Source organism: Diorhabda sublineata, chromosome 4 (genome assembly GCF_026230105.1).
Source record: "Diorhabda sublineata isolate icDioSubl1.1 chromosome 4, icDioSubl1.1, whole genome shotgun sequence".
Taxonomy (NCBI): Eukaryota; Metazoa; Arthropoda; class Insecta; order Coleoptera; family Chrysomelidae; genus Diorhabda; species Diorhabda sublineata.
Genome location: NC_079477.1, coordinates 20,299,261 through 20,315,910, shown reverse-complemented (window position 1 = coordinate 20,315,910; position 16,650 = coordinate 20,299,261). Strand labels below are relative to the sequence as shown.

Here is a 16,650-nt window from a genome sequence, read left to right as displayed (position 1 = left end):
GACATAATTTTGTTTGAGGAAATCGAAATTTTAAGCTCCTATCTAGTATTGATACAGTTATATATTACTTAGATCAAAGTGATCTTTATACATAAAAATATACACCCCACAAAAATTATCGCATCACTGGTATTTTAGGATATTTTTAGAACTTAATTTTAGTTTTTTTAGATATTTCTGGTTTCTTATCATGAGCAAAAAAATATCACAATTACATACAAATTTTTTTGGAAGCAAAAATGCTCGAATAAATCATTTCTGTCTTGGAGAATGCATTGAGATCGAGAACTTTCTTAGCAAATTGTGTTATTGTATAATGAAAATTTATTTTGTTGATAATGGATGTGCCTCAATGTTGAACAAGACCTGTGACGAATGAAGAAGTCGCTAGAATCATCGCGCTCATACAAGATGGCCGCAGTCAAAGATACGTCGCCGGGGTAATTGGAGTTCAACAAAGCACCATATCCAGAGTTGTTATTCGCTACCAAGAAACAAGACAGCTGACCAGAAGACCCGGACAAGGCCACGGAAGGGTAACTTCGGTAGTAGATGATCATTATTAGAGGTTAACGGCGTTAAGAATTAGGCATACCACCGCTCGAAGACTGCAAACAGATGTGTTGGCTGCTCGTAATTTCCGAATAACCCTACAAATAGTTCGAAATAGGCTGAGAGAAGCAGATATACGAGCCAGAGTGCCAGCTAGAGGTCCACGTCTTACCAGAGAACATCGAGTAGCAAGATTGGAATTTGCTCGAGAACACGCAAATTGGAATATTCAAGATCGGTTCAATATTTTATTTACGGATGAATCAAGATTTCATCTGTATTCATCAGATAGGCGTGTACCAGTATATAGGCGACGTGGTGAACGGCACGATCAGGTTAATTTTTGTTAAACTGAAAGCTTTGGTGGTGGCTCTATCATGGTTTAGGGAGGAATTTCTTTCGAGGGTCGCACGTAGTTAGTACCAGTGAATGATGGAAGACTAAATGCTGACAGGTACATAACCAATATCCTAGAACCCCATGTAGTGCCCTGTATGCCTCATATCGGTTACAACTCTGTACTATTGCTCGATAATGCTCGTCCACACGCTGCCAGAGTGGTTCGGCATTACTTAGAAGAGGTCGAGATACGCACCCTGAATTGGCCTGCACGTAGCCTGGACCTTAACCCAATAGAGCATATCTGGGACCATCTAGGATGGCAAATTCAGCAACATCCGGCACCTATAAGAACAATAGATGTTCTTTTCAACTTCTGGGAAAACATGCCGCAAGGATACGTCCAGAACCTGTTTAGAAGCTTTCCAAGATGAATGGAAGCTGTAATTAGAGCGGGGGGCGGCAACAAACGCTATTAGAAATTCATTGGCTGGTTTTTGTTTAATCACCGTTCATTTTTTTGTATAAATGTTTTGTACAATTTTTTTGATAATTACTATGTTTTGGTAAATCAAACTTTTTGTTCTCTGTAGATTAAACTGATATAAAATAAATGTTGCAAAAGGCGTATCTATTGGTATTTTAATTGATAATAATAATAAAATTCGAAAAACGCAACACATTAAAAATATTTAAAAAATAATGAGTGATGCGATCATTTTTGTGGAGTGTATATTTCATCATTTCTAAAATTTTTTGACTTTAAATCACTGAACTATGAATAAAATTTAAATAGGAAAATGTAACTTCATTTTCAATTTTATCAATTAGTGTGATTAAGTTTTGATAATCCAGATTAATTTGCGAAATTGCACTGTGAAATGTAATAAAATTATCTGAGGTAAATATTTTTTTCTAATGATATAGTAAATTTTTCTAGATTTTTTTGTTGGTTAAGCCCTAAGTTGCTTTGATTTATTATAACGATCAATTAATTTTTTGCATAGGGATATTGGCATATTCACTTTTTCAATTATCTGTTTTTGATTTTGTAAAATATTTATTGCATTATCATATTTTCTTTCATCATTCGAATCAAGAGTTCCAAAAAGCCATTTTTCTATTTTGCCAACTGCATTTTTTCCTCCTTTTGTCCCTATGTAAATGTAAATATTTTCTGATTTTCTATCTAAATTATGAATTAAAATTTTATTCATTCTATTATTTGGTCAGCCATATTATTGTACTGTTACGAACAGGTCCGTGATATGGGTCCTGGATCCGGTTCTGACCGGTTGTAATGGAATTATAAAATTCGGCTAAGACGCGGTAACTTTGATATACGGTTGATATACCCGGAATTCATTTTTTTTTATAAAAGTTATTATCATAGCAGGCACTTTGTTTACATTGTTTCTTTTGAACTAATTTCTAGGAAGGTCTATTCATTTATTTGTTTTTTTTTTCTCTATTTTCTAAAACTTTTGAGATTTTTTTTCGGATATATAAACGAGTTCATTTGATGCATTTTAGTTTAGTTTATAATCAATAGTCATAGTGAACAGAACGAGCTAGAAAGTAACCGAAAAATGTAGATAAGTTAATTATTATAAGTTAGTTAAGTGTAGTACACAGTGTTTAAATAAATTAAGAACATAAGAGACAGTGTTTATAAACTCACGTCACGAATGGAAAGAGCGTAAATATATAAGAACACCCTACAATGGTGTCAGGTGTGGAGTATTATAAATAAATAGTGTCATAAACATGGCCAACTAACTGACCTGAAAGTGAAGGAACTGTAAGACAAAATGGAGAACCGAGAAATGGAAACTTCCAGTAAGCAGACTGAACTAGTGATACTCAATGTGGCACTGTTAAGTGACGGAATGGATCCAAAAGCTTAACTATTCAAAGATTCAAAGAATCTTCCCCCTTAATCTCATCAATTTCTGAAATGGAGAACGATATTTCTACTGAAACGAATGGGCTGTATCTTATTGGGAACGAGGCAACGAAACAACTAAGTGAACTAAGTTTAATATATTTTCCGAGCCTTCGAATACTTAAGTATTCATCGTCTGGGAAATAATTAATTAAAATTTTCGGTTGTTTTGAATAGTATTAAAGCTTGTATAAATTTTCAATTTCATAAGAATCAAAAATTATTCAAATAACCTTAGTGTTATTTATGCATATTTTTTAGATTCAACGCCATTAACAACTAACCAACGTCATCTAACCTATAAATTTCAACTTCACTTATAACGACCTATAAAATTTAGTGTCATTTATATTATAACCAATAAATATTCAGCTACATTCATAACGACCTAGCCTATTGAAAATTAATATTAACCATAAATTGACCAATCAATATTCAACATCATTTACTACAACTTACCATTATCCAACCTATGAAAATTCAACGTCATTCATAATCTAACCAATTAAAAATTAATAAAAATCCCTACAGTAACCAGAATCAATATTTCAATAAGTCAATAATTCTATCAACGTCAATTTGAATATTGAATTGAATTGTGAAACCTTGTGAATTTTTAAATTTTTTACAAGAATACGATTCAAAACCTCCGAAAATTTTAATTAATTATTGTTAAGTAGAAATTTTATTCTTCTTATACATGTTTGTTCACTGTTGTCACGTAGATTCACTGCTAGCGCTTTCAGGTGGTTATTAAGTCTGTTTAAGTCGAATTCACTGAAGGCACTTATTTATCATTCACTTGAAGATCTTTTTTGATTTCATTGTTGCCTATAAACCGGTAATACTTTAGAGTTTAGACTGACACCTCTTTATAACCTCAAGGTGATATTTGGCTCCTATCGCCTCTAACTGGATGTAATAATTTGGACTGACATCTAAATTTAAATTTTTTTTAGTAACGATATGTGTTCTCCTTGTTGTGCTTTATCTAGATCTTTGTCTTTGTCTGGATACCTAGTTTTTTTACGCTGCCTGTTTATAGTAAGGTTTTGATCGTTTAGCGTTACTGCAGACTGTGTTTCTTCCATATTTTATGAAGGTGGTTTGGAGTGATTTTGATTAATTAATTTCGATTCTTCAGATTCTTGTCAATTTGTTCATTTTGTTTAGATTTTGTTGTGGGTATGCTGCTGATACAGTAGGTTTTGTGTGATTTGCTACTATTACTTCATCATCGGCAAATAATTCTTGATCTTGATTCTTGATATTCTTTATATTTAAACACTGTACACTACTCTTAACTAACTTATAATAATTAACTTATCACTAACATTCAATTAACTTATACAATTTATTTAAATTTTTCGATTACGTCCTATCTCGTTCTGTTCACTATGACTTTTTATTATAAACTAAACTAAAATAGCGCTTAAACGAACTCTACTGGAACAGATTTGATAACCACCTGAACGGGTTAACAGTGAATCTACTTGACAACAGTGAACAAACACAAATATTAAAATAATTTCACCAATGAACCGTAGCGTTTTTAAATTTTTATTTATATATTATTAAATTATATTAGTTCCTACATACACACACAAATCACCAACGAAAACAGTGAGGAATGATGTCACTGAATATCAGTTAGGAAACATACTCATTCTACATAAGAAACAACCAACTTGCTAATAATACTATTGAAAATGTTTATGCATTTTTTCATAATAAGTATATTTTGATTGCATATTGTAATAAATAGGACAAAAAAATCTATCAAATTGTAAATACAATACAAAGACGTAATAAATTTATTGTTTTGAGCAGTATATTATTACTGTTCATTTTATTATTTGACATTTAAGCTTTCAGAGATTAATATCGATTGTCAGATATAAGTCCAGGCGAAAGATTTCGAAACGAAGTATACCTGGTACTTGAACATTTGTTCAAGTATGTTTGTTCAATGTCAAAGATATTTAATGATTTCTATTCATAAAATATCCAATAAATCCTTATTCTTATATATGAAAATAATTACAATTTGAAAAAGTATCCAAAATAATGTGATACATGTCATACGCACTACACTTATCTATTATTTTAGTATGGTCAATATTTAGGAAAACGAATAATGAATGAAAAGTGACTATGAATAAAACTTCTCATGTCATATCAATTTTCGGTAAATCATTAACTTGCCAAAAACTTCAGTGACATTTTTGAAATTAATTAATAGATAACATCGCGGTGGTGCTTTGTGGAGTGCTTGATAGAAATTGTTCTATTCTAAATTTTTTTGGCAAATATTCAAATGGTAAAGTAAAGTATGAGCCTACATAATTATAATATACAAGTCCTCTCTTGTTTTATATACAGCAAATTTCTGTAAATAGTGTCAAGTTCAAAGAACGTTTTCCACCCGATACATGGATTGCTTCGAGAATAAAGTAATTTTTCATATTTTACCAAAACATTTATTCACCAATATTGTTTGTGTTGGTCTCTTCGAAAGAAATTAAATTATTTTGTAATAATTTTATATATATATATATATATATATATATATATATATATATATAAATATATTCCCGTATTTTTTACATGTTCATTCCTCAGCTTTTTCTTTTTAATTATAAACTATCGGTTTGACCTTCATATTTAAGACATTGGTCGATCTCCATTGAAAACCTAATTAGGTTTCTGGCTTGAAACTTTTACAGTAACTTTAAGGATTCATCTTGCACTTGCACATGTTATTTCGGGGTAGCCTCCAATGACGTGGTCTGCAGTTTTGTTCTCATCCAACAACAGACATTCCGGATCGTCCGTGATGGCACGTTATATGACAGTATCCAGTTAATGGGGATAAACTACGGGAAATAAATTTACTGATTCTCTTCCTTACATCACATTGTTTCCTACAATAATTTGATCCTCCCATTGCTATACTCCTTACACCAATTCTAATATGTACTTCCGAACTTAAAATTCATTTTCCTTATTTTTAGGAAGTATAGAATGTCGTTTGTTGTTGAAAGGAGCGAAATATTCATGACCGATAAAATGTTTCCTAATATAATTATATCCCCACAAAATAAGTTCGCGACTCATAAATTAGTTAGTTGAACGTTTTATTATTCTATATAAACCATTTTTGCGAAAATAACATGGTTTGATAAAATATGTACAGAGGAAGGCTTAAAAGTTATACAATCAAAAATAACCGATGAAATTGATAAAAAAAATATATTTTTATACTCATTTGAGGAAAAAGTCATCAGTATTCGTATACGAAATCGTAGATTATCTAGAATATCAATTTTTATGGTGAACTACGTCTTGCTGCTGTTGGTACTTCAGTAGAGGTATATTATTCAATTATTATTGAGCAATAATCTAGGCAAGCTGAATACTCTATCACATCAGTGAATCTCATTATGTAAAATTTCAGATTATGCAAAACCTCTTATTTAAAATGAACTATTTTTCTAAAAATAATGACTAAAAAGTTTTCCCTATGGTTTCGCCACAAATACATACTGTAAAAAAGAACTATTTATTCATTCACTTTCAAATCTTTCCACTCTCAGCCATGTTAAATTTCAATTATAGTTGTGGTAGGAATGGTAAGAATTTATGTGAAAATACCTAATTTTCCCCATATTACTTATGGGAAACCATAGTCAATTTCAAAATCATTCTATCTTTCATTCATAACAAATCTTGCGACCGGTTAGCAGTTTTGAGTATGCAAGAAAGAGGTATTTGCTCAGAAAAATTGATTAGAAATTAGAAACAAACATAGATGCACTGATTATTATTATGTATTAAAATGCTGAAATTCATGACACAATTGCAACAAAGGTGAAAAGACAGCGCAAAATTTGTTATTGTGAAAATGGAGAGACACATATGACTGGGTCTAGCAGGATAAGTTTTGTGTTTTGGCCCCCAATGACAACTTCTCACTAAATGCATCTTATAGTCATACCTACGTCGCAAATATATTCGACCTATATATGTGACATGAATTTTTCTATCGTATTCTACTTTAATCTGGAGATATGGGTATATGTATGAGTATCCTTCAAACATCCATATCTCAAAAACTAATGCTAAAGATATAAATACAAAATGAGGTTGTAAGTAACATTAGAGAGTATGTTAGATTTTTTAGAATAATCAAATAATTACAACTATAGATAATCAATGAATAAAATTTCCATCTTCCATTTTTTTAGTGTTCTCGGTGACTTACAACCACCAAAAAATATATATTATAATATAATCTTAAACATTTTATCGAAAACAAATGGTGCAACTCTTAAAAAAAAATTAGAATTTGATGGACAGGCCATCATACAAGTCATGATTAAGCCATGATTAACATGATTAGTCATAAGTCATTGGATTGAATGAGGTTATTGTGAGAGAAGTGAAAACACTTTGTTTATATAATCATAAATTAACCATATAAATTATTGTTTTTTTGAACTTAACGATCAAAATTTTAAGACAAAATTTAATCTTCATTGCTATCATAGTTTTCACCGTTGTCACATTTTATCTTTCAAATATCTTTGTTAATATTTCAGCGGGAAGCAAAATTTTGGATAGATATCGTCCGTATGAGAAATGATATATTATAGCTGCTACATGAGAACAGCACTCCACTGTGGGGTTACCATTGGGACAATCACAGCAATAACGCTGATTGCTGCTGTAGTCAGTACCATCAGAAATGTGTAAGCTAATGTCTTCTAAAGCATTTTTTATAATTTATGGAGCATAATTTAGGGTGCCGAAATAGATCCAGCTAAATCAATAACAAAACCGTCTGGAATGCATATTGCGAAGGGCTTCCACAAATTTTTTTTGTCCTATGTATGATCATCTTTGATAATAGTTATTCTCACTTTTTTGGTGTCATATTCATGCACCATCTGCAATCAAATCAAGTTATTGCCACGAACATTCAATAGTTTTTTTTGCAATTTCACCGGTATCGTTAATGGGTTCTTCACGAGAAACAGATCCAAAATATTACGGCAAAATGTCTTTTTTAAAAAAAAATTGCAATAATCTGACACATATCATTTGCACGTTAAGTCAAAAATACTAGCAATTATTTTATTTGAGTTGCCAGACTTAAACTTGAATAAAGAAATGAACGAACCTTGTATCACACAACAAGTAGGTACTTATACCTCGCATTGATCTAAGATTTATTATATTGTCCCAAGATAGTCCAGTCAAAACATTTACTTGACTTTTGGACATATTACGATGATGTATTGATATCTAGTTAGCCTAGACCAGTTCCATGCATAAACAAAATATTGCGTTACCATAGCAACGAACAATAACTTATTAGAAGTGTCAGTGTGAAGTTTGACGTAAAAAAACTAAACCAAAGTTACGCAATAAATTAAAAGAAAAAAGATGTCCACCGAAATTGTGAAAATCGATAAATTGGAGTATCGAGCCATCATCAAGTATCTGTATTTAAAAGGGTTAAGAGGTAAGCAGATTAACAAAAATATGCTTAATAACCTTCGTGATCAATGTCCTTCGTATGCGACCGTGAAAAATTGGACTGCAAGCTTCAAAATAAGTGAATTTTCCATTGAAGATGAGGAATGAGGGGTGGAAGCATCGCGTTCGTTCTGTGCTCGATGTGAAAACGATGTAGAATTCTTAAACCGAATTGTTACTATGGATGAGACTTGGGTACATTTTTACGATCCAGAAACAATGCAACAATCGATGGAAACGCAACTCTCTGGTTCTCCAAGACCTAAGAAGTTTCGTGTCCAAAAATCTGCTGGAAAAGTTCTTGCTTCAGTTTTTTGGGATTGCTATGGAATAATCATGATTGATTTTTTAATTATTGATTGATTATCTATGCTAACAATTATTTGAATATTCTATAAAAATACCGAACATACTATCTAGTGTTACCTACAATATCATTTTAAATTCACATCTTAAGCTTAATTAGTTTTTGAGATATGAGGATGTTTGAATGATAATTATACATACATACATATCTCCATTTTAAAGAGGAATACGATAAAAAAATTAATTTTAATATATTAATCAATTAATATAAATTGCATATATACGACGAGACAATATTATAACATGAATTTGGAGAGAAAAGGTGTCAAAAAATTATGAAAAAATCACTAACGAAACTGTGGACACTTTGACGATATGCCCTTAAAATTTTCCATGTATGCGGTCTGTGGGCTAAATATTCGCTGAGAAAAAGCAAATATGGATATTAATATTTATAAGTTTCATAATGTGGGTATTTGAAGCAAATGTAAAAAGGGTAGCAACTGAAAAAATCAATTGTATTATCTAAAGATAATGTCCTAAAATTAATTCATGGGGCACCAAATGAAACGTATGTTATGAACAAGGTCGCATTATTATTTAATACATTTGTGCGGATGTCAGAGGCAAGAATTTGTGAATATGATGATATCAGTCTTTATTGTAACATTGGCAGAAAGAAAAACTGACAGAAAATGAGTTCTCACCAATGTCGATGAATTCGAAATGAAGAGTTGGAAACTTATAATAGATTATTCTTCCTTGCTTCAATAACTCTGGGTAGTACACTACTTGGCAAGTATGAATATGCATAAACGCTGTATTGGATAATGCGTGTGCCACAGTGGTTGAAGAATATATAGAGGAAAGCATATTCGCAATAAATGAGGTTCCAAAGATGTTAGCAGGCATATCATCTAGTGCTCGCATTTGCTTACAGTCACTATAGTATGATACAATCAATCATGAGTAAAAAGTTGATCCAAAACTGTTTTTTGTGCTTTAAGGTCCACGCGTGTGTTATATAATCCATTAAGTAAATGGTATGTAATGTATAAAAAGACAATAATATTGTGGTATGACATGAAAAAAATTGTAATAAGTATTTATAAGCAAAATGTATAATATTTCCATCATAATAGCATGAGGATATTTTATTGGAGAAATATTTCACTTTTTAGTAGAAAAATTTGTAGGTTTGGCAATTTTCAATTTCTATGTTCATCCAGTCCAAATGTTATATTTAAACCTACATTCTTTACTTTAAGATGTTGTTATAAAGTGAGGATATATGTATGTTCATTAGTTTTTCAAGTTTTATGCATATTCTGTTTTAAATATTTAATAGTAGTTGCTGTCATATTTTATTGTTGAAAATATATATCTAATATTTAAAACACACTTCGTCATAAAAGTTGAAATAATTCTCTCACTTTACTATAAAAATTTGTATAATATTAGTTTATTTTGAGGTTTAGCGTAGGTTAACAAGTTGATGCCTACTTTTTTTAAAGATTTTAGAATCTTAATTTTCAATAGATGCAATATATATGCAATATATAATTATTCCATTAGTAAATTACCATGTAATAATTGTCGATATAAACAATAATTGTAAACAATACATCAATTTTGGTGACATAGAAACAACTACTCACCTATAGTCTTGATAATATTGAAATCATGTATACCGTAGCCGTCTTTTTCTTTATCATCATCTGAATATTCTTCACTGGTGACGGCAGACGATGATGTCAAACTTTCGGTACTCTCCTGTCTACTGCGTATACTGTACTCGGTCATGATGTGAAAGTATCAATTATTAACTATCTTTTATCTCAAATATTCAGCGTTGAAACTGTTTATGAGACAGGTAGAATGTTTATTCAAGTCAGCAGACAGATACAAGTCTGAAAAATAATAATAAAGAAAACTACTCAACTGGTATGTAAAAAGGGGTCATCAAAATATATAATAAACAAATGTCTATTTTGATTTTATTCTTATTTTGATATTCATGATGCAGGTGATCTATTGATTATAAAAATCCAAATTATCAGTGCCAATATAATATTTTGAAAAATACTGAAATAAGTAGAAACATTTTTATATGTATTTATTAACAAAAAATTGATTTTAAAACAGAGGAGACCTAAAATCAAGAACATCTAGAAGAATATATATATATATATATATATATATATATATATATATATATATATATATGCATCTAAATGTTCTTGATTTTGGGTCTCTTATGTTTTAAAATTAGTTTTTTATAATAATTTTTTTGATGCGTGGCAACATCTGTCGTTTCGTCAAAAATAACGCTATAGTATTTGCTTAGCATAATTCAACGTAATATTTGTTATAGTATTTCATTCCCGTAGGCGCCTTCAATTGATTCCTGACACTACTAATATTTTAAAAAAAATTAAAATGAGTTTGTGCATTCTGTTGTTATTGGGTGTATGTGTATTTTAGGTTTAAACTGATTTTTCTTTCTCTTCTAAATTCCATAGTCTTATGTGAAGGGGGTTGATTACCCCAATACCTACCAAATATCCAATGTTAGCTATAAATTTCAGTATGTCAGCCATGAGTTAAACTGTATAAAAAGTTACCAAAAACGTAGCTGAAATGGTTATTTCGTGAATCTGTTTCCGATGTCACAGTAAATTTTGTATAAATGTGAATTACTTCTTGTAGTTCGTATTTATAAGAGACTTTATTAGGTATATCATTATTTACAGTGATACAATTGAAATTCTTTGAAATTTTTTTTAGAAATTTTTAGTATCATACAGTTGGTCATTGTATGTATTTTTATTTTACATTTTATAGTTAATTTTACGATGAGTCAAACCAAGACTTGAAATTTGAGATTCAAACTTTATACATCTTACACATTTCAGTACAAAGATAATGAACACAAAATAGGTAATGATACTAATGTCATTTTATTATTATAAAAAATTTTTACTTTTTGTAGTACTCGTGCTACAAAACGAGTTATTTTGACAGTAGGAACAGTGTTTCACACAATAATCATTGTAACTTTGTTTTAAGCAATTTTTCATGTCATGCAGTTAGATGTACTAGTTAACTTGAATTTTGACGGACTTTGGTGTTGGCAAAGATAAACTTAAATCGTATGACTTATTTAAGTCACAGTTTACAGCAATTGTTCACTCGTAGTCGGCACCTTTGATTTTTGTTCCAATTTTTCCATTGCGCAACATTACATTGATTCCCACACGCATGGAGGTGGAGCCAACTGATACAACGATCGCATGATGTTTTGTAAACTTATTATAACGGCCAGTAAGTAATAAATGACAAATATTCTGCGTATTGGATTTGTTCCCCAGGAGAGAGAATTAAGAGTTTGTTCCTTATTCAAAATTATGAAATTTCAGAACCAGTTTTAAACCAGCCAAATATTTCGAGCACAAGCTCAATCCAACTATTTATCCTTTGCTGTTTTAACTCATTTCATCATACCTAGGTTCTTTTGTAAATTTATACATGCCCATTGCACAATACCTAATAAGTACCTTTGCCGCCTAAAATAATGGTTATTCAGAAAAAGTGTGGAGAGATATTTGCCTATTTGCGTTAGGTATTCTTAAATAAAAAATTGTATGTGCTTATAAAAAAAGCATATTTCCAACTAACTTTGAAATATGTCTCGTACAAGGGATTATGATAGTTTTGCTTGATAAATAAATTATTATAAGCAATATGTCCGTAAAACTATATACGGTGATTTTACAATACAAACCCGTAAATTTATGTTACGGTGATTTTGCTCAGCTTACAGAGTGAGAAAGGGAAAACAATATAAAATCATATATTAAATTATGTAGGTACCTATATAAAATTTGTTTTGTGTTTTTGTTTAGCAATTTAGTGAATACGTGAATAGATAAGGAATTGATTCTCATTTCACATATATACGGGGTATAACATTAGTTAATATAATAATATAATAATAATATAATAATATATAATTTTTATACAAAATATGACGTTGTAGCTTAGTGTCAGTATTAAACACTTTTCAGAAAGCTAGAAGATTCAATAACAAAGAATGAAATTTGCATAGTACTTTAGAACGAAAGTGTTCATAGGTGGATACAAATTTTTAGGTACAAATTATATTTTGCACAATACATCAAGAGTGTTGTCACCAAATTTCCCCAGAATTTGATCAATATCAGTTCAGTAGTTTAGACTGTAGAGAAATGGGGAGATCACAAGAATTGATTTTGAAAATCTTGTAATATATTTGCATAAGAAAATAGAATGGAATAGAAAAAGTAGCAACAAAGCTGTTGTTTAAAATCAGTTGTATTATATAGGTATATTAAGGTGAAATTTAATATATATCAGAATTGTTATTGGTGATTTGGCTTTATAGACTATACTTGAACATAAAGCGTATTGTATTTTGCGATTAAAAGTTTATTTTTTGATAGTATTTATGCGCCAAAGGAGAAAAGTACAAAGCGTAGAATGCTTCCATCTGAAACTGGACAAAGATTTACAATATCTCCCATTAAGCAAAAATTATTAGAGAAAGATATTCATTTTCTTGTCCTTTAGTGTTAAAATATATAAACTCTTGCGTTTGCATTATATATTTATGTTTTATAGGGTTATATAAAAAGCAATCCAGCCGCGGACCATACACACACTTTTAATTATTAACAACAAATTCAATTAAGGACGCCAGCAACCGTTACAAACTTTGGCCGCATAAGGTTATTTATAAAATCTACTTTTCAAACACATCCTAAAATATATTTTTCGATGAAGTTTAAGCTTCTTGAAAACTTTCATTATGATTATCTGACTTTGAAGTAGACGGTTGGGGATCTGTTGGTATGTTTGGTCAATGGTTACTTATCTTAACTTGGGATCGGTGAGTGGACACATCCAAATAAACTCACTCGTTGTTCTGTCAGATTATAAGTACTCCCGATGCAGTTCTGTGCCAAATTAATTTTCACAAAAAGAAATAATTCAAATTTTATTTAGAAAATTTCATTTTCATATGAACTAAAAGTAACAAAATAAATAAGGTACCTACCTTTTTCCACAAATATATGGACAATAATACCTCGCATACCCACCTTGGCGCATAATTACTATTATATGATTAATCTTATTCTGTCAAGTTACTAAACCTATTTTTATGATGGTACGTTGTGTTTATTGGTTATATTTTGAAAATTATTAATAAAAATCGATCTCATACGCCATGAGTACCAAAAATGTCTCGTCTGGTGCTTAAGGTAAACACTGAATAAATTCTCTGCTAAAAATATTGGACTTTTTTTGGACAATTCTCTTTTCAAGCCAACGGGTAACGAAATAAACCGATAGAAGTCTTAATGAAATGATTTGAATGACGAGTATTAAACTCACATTCTTCATAGAGCTTTTCATCATAAAATATACTATAAGCTTTCTCATTTATATTTGCACTACTTTTGGAGCAGCATTTCTTAAAATATAGGTGTTAGGAATATTTCATGGTGACATAGGATTCTACACACAGTCCATAAGCGACAATGTGTTAGAAAGAAACAAGTATAAATTCAGTGCATTACTCTTTTCCTAAAACATGATATCATAACAGAGCAAAGGTAGGTACAAATATCCAATTCTAACGTCTCTATTATTTATCAATATCTCTGTAATTACAACCCCTGTAACTTACGTTCCTAATAAAATGAATTGGTCTAAAGACGGAAAATGTCACAAGAAAGAACATAAATCTAATTATTTGCTAAAACTGAAAATTTTAATACGTAGCTATAACGAACAATTTGGGGTTCAAATTTTTGGCCAAAGTTCAAGAACTGATGAGAGTGAACGTGTTTTGTTATTAGGCAAATAACAAAAATCGTCTGACTATCTTAGCCACTTTCGTTTTGATAGAAAAATCATAATCGTCCAGATGATTGAGTCTCTATTAGAATAGTTGCTAACGCGAATCCCCCTTAAAGTTGCTGGATTTAATGCTAAATAAACAATGGTTCTCTTATTCAGTCCTCGAATTGCTATATGCTGTCCCCGGATTGCTCAGAGTGGTCCCCATTTTGCTCGATAGTGTCCTCAAACACCAAATTTGATAGTCCCCAAACTGCCCAAGTCCTCAAAACAACAGTAAGGCATATAAAAACTTTGGGGACAGTCCTCAAATTGACAAAATGTCCTCAAACAATCACTTACGGAAATATTTTGTCCCCAAATTAACACTTTGGCATACATATATATATATATATATATATATATATATATATATATATATATATATATATATATATATGCATCTAAATGTTTAGGTCTCTTTAAAATTAGTTTTTTTGATAGTTTTTAAAAGAAAGATAAATTTTGACGTTTCGACTTTTCTTTGAGAAATAAATGAGTGAGTAGTTTTTTTATTGGGAACGTGGCAAGGAAACACCAAAGTGGACTAACTTCAATATATTTTCCAAGATTTCTAATACTTATGTATTCATCGTCTGGGATTGAAATTATGGTCAAATACAATATAAGTAATATGTATAAATGTATAATTACTTCTTGTAAAAATGTTTAAATTCATACGATTCAAAATTCAATCCATAAATATTGATTCATTCATCCATATATATTTTGATAAAGACTGAAGTTGAGTCGAAACGTCAATTTATTTCTATCTTTACAAAATTATTAAAAAAATCTAATTTTGAAACAAAAGAGACCTAAAATGAAGAACATGAACAATATCAAAAGGTCTAAGAAATAAGAGATTAATGTAATATATAATATATATATATATATATATATATATATATATATATATATATATTTCATCAATTTCTTATTTCTTAGACTTTCTGATATATTAATGGATTTAAATGTTCTAGATTTTTTTAATAATTTTGGAAAAAAAGATAAATTTTGACGTTTCGACTTTTTTTTAAGTCTTTTTTCAAAATATAGAAACTATCAAAACAAAACTAATTTTAAAACACAATAGACCTTAAATCAAGAACATATAGATGCATACACGTGAAAATAATGTAAAAAACTCTTATGGTCTTTGTCGATTTCCATTTGATTTCAAGTTATTGAGTAATTAAAAATGTTCATCTAGCATCTAACTTATATCTGAATTTTAACATTATCAAAGTATGCCATGTTTGAGGCTCAAAGGCATTCGATAATTCTGATGTTTTGTTGAACTGTCAGTGTACAGTGAATAATAACTGAAGATCTAATTTGGAATTTATTTGAGTCTTTTAACACGCTTACACTAGCTTCACCTCTAGTGGGTATGTGAGCTTGTTTGTTGGTAACTCTCCTTGTAGCTTATGACTCTTAGTATATCTCACTAGTTTAATTGCGTTCGTTAGCCGTGTAGGCTAAGATGTTAACCTCCGACTTGCTGTCACTAGAATTTCCTAGGAAGATTTTGAAATACCCGCAAAACTTGAATTTAGCTGAGAGATTTAACGTTTTTAAAAATACTGGATTACTGTAATGCACAGAAATATTTTGTGAAATATAGTCTAATAAAATATGAGTTTGTGAAAAAATATGCTACTATTGGTTGAAACAAAACTTGGATGGATATTTACAGGTTCATTAAATGTGAAATACGGAAAAAGATTAAGCAAAAAAATCGAGGAATTACCAGAGAAGAAATTTTTATCGCTCAAAGACAAATATTGTGAAACGTATTTTTCGGAAACTACCACACGTGACAGAGATTACCATTAAGAGATAATATATTAGATTTACTTGGCGAATCTCTGTTTTGAAATGTTTTAATAGGTGTAATCTTACTTATAAACAACGAGATAAATCTTACTTAATAGTAAGACTAGTATTTGACGCAAGCGTAACGATCGACACTGGTTACTAGCTAAACGATTTGTTATTGCTCGGTCCTAAAGTTTCATCTTTCT

At 30.1% G+C, this 16,650-nt stretch overlaps 1 protein-coding gene and 1 long non-coding RNA gene across 3 annotated transcripts in view; one reads left to right on the top strand and one right to left on the bottom strand.

Moving 5' to 3' along the window:
• The window catches only part of LOC130442898 (uncharacterized), a 76,587-nt gene that overhangs the window by 23,871 nt on the left and 36,066 nt on the right, over positions 1-16,650 (top strand). The window lies entirely within an intron of this gene.
• LOC130442894 (cAMP-dependent protein kinase catalytic subunit 3) overlaps positions 1-16,650 on the bottom strand; it is a 99,065-nt gene that overhangs the window by 63,414 nt on the left and 19,001 nt on the right. For both annotated transcript variants that reach the window (XM_056777291.1, XM_056777290.1), the window contains one exon: positions 10,342-10,593. In XM_056777291.1, coding sequence (XP_056633269.1) covers positions 10,342-10,486 — 145 coding nt within the window. In that variant the 5' untranslated portion in view covers positions 10,487-10,593. The remainder of the gene's footprint in view (positions 1-10,341; positions 10,594-16,650) is intronic.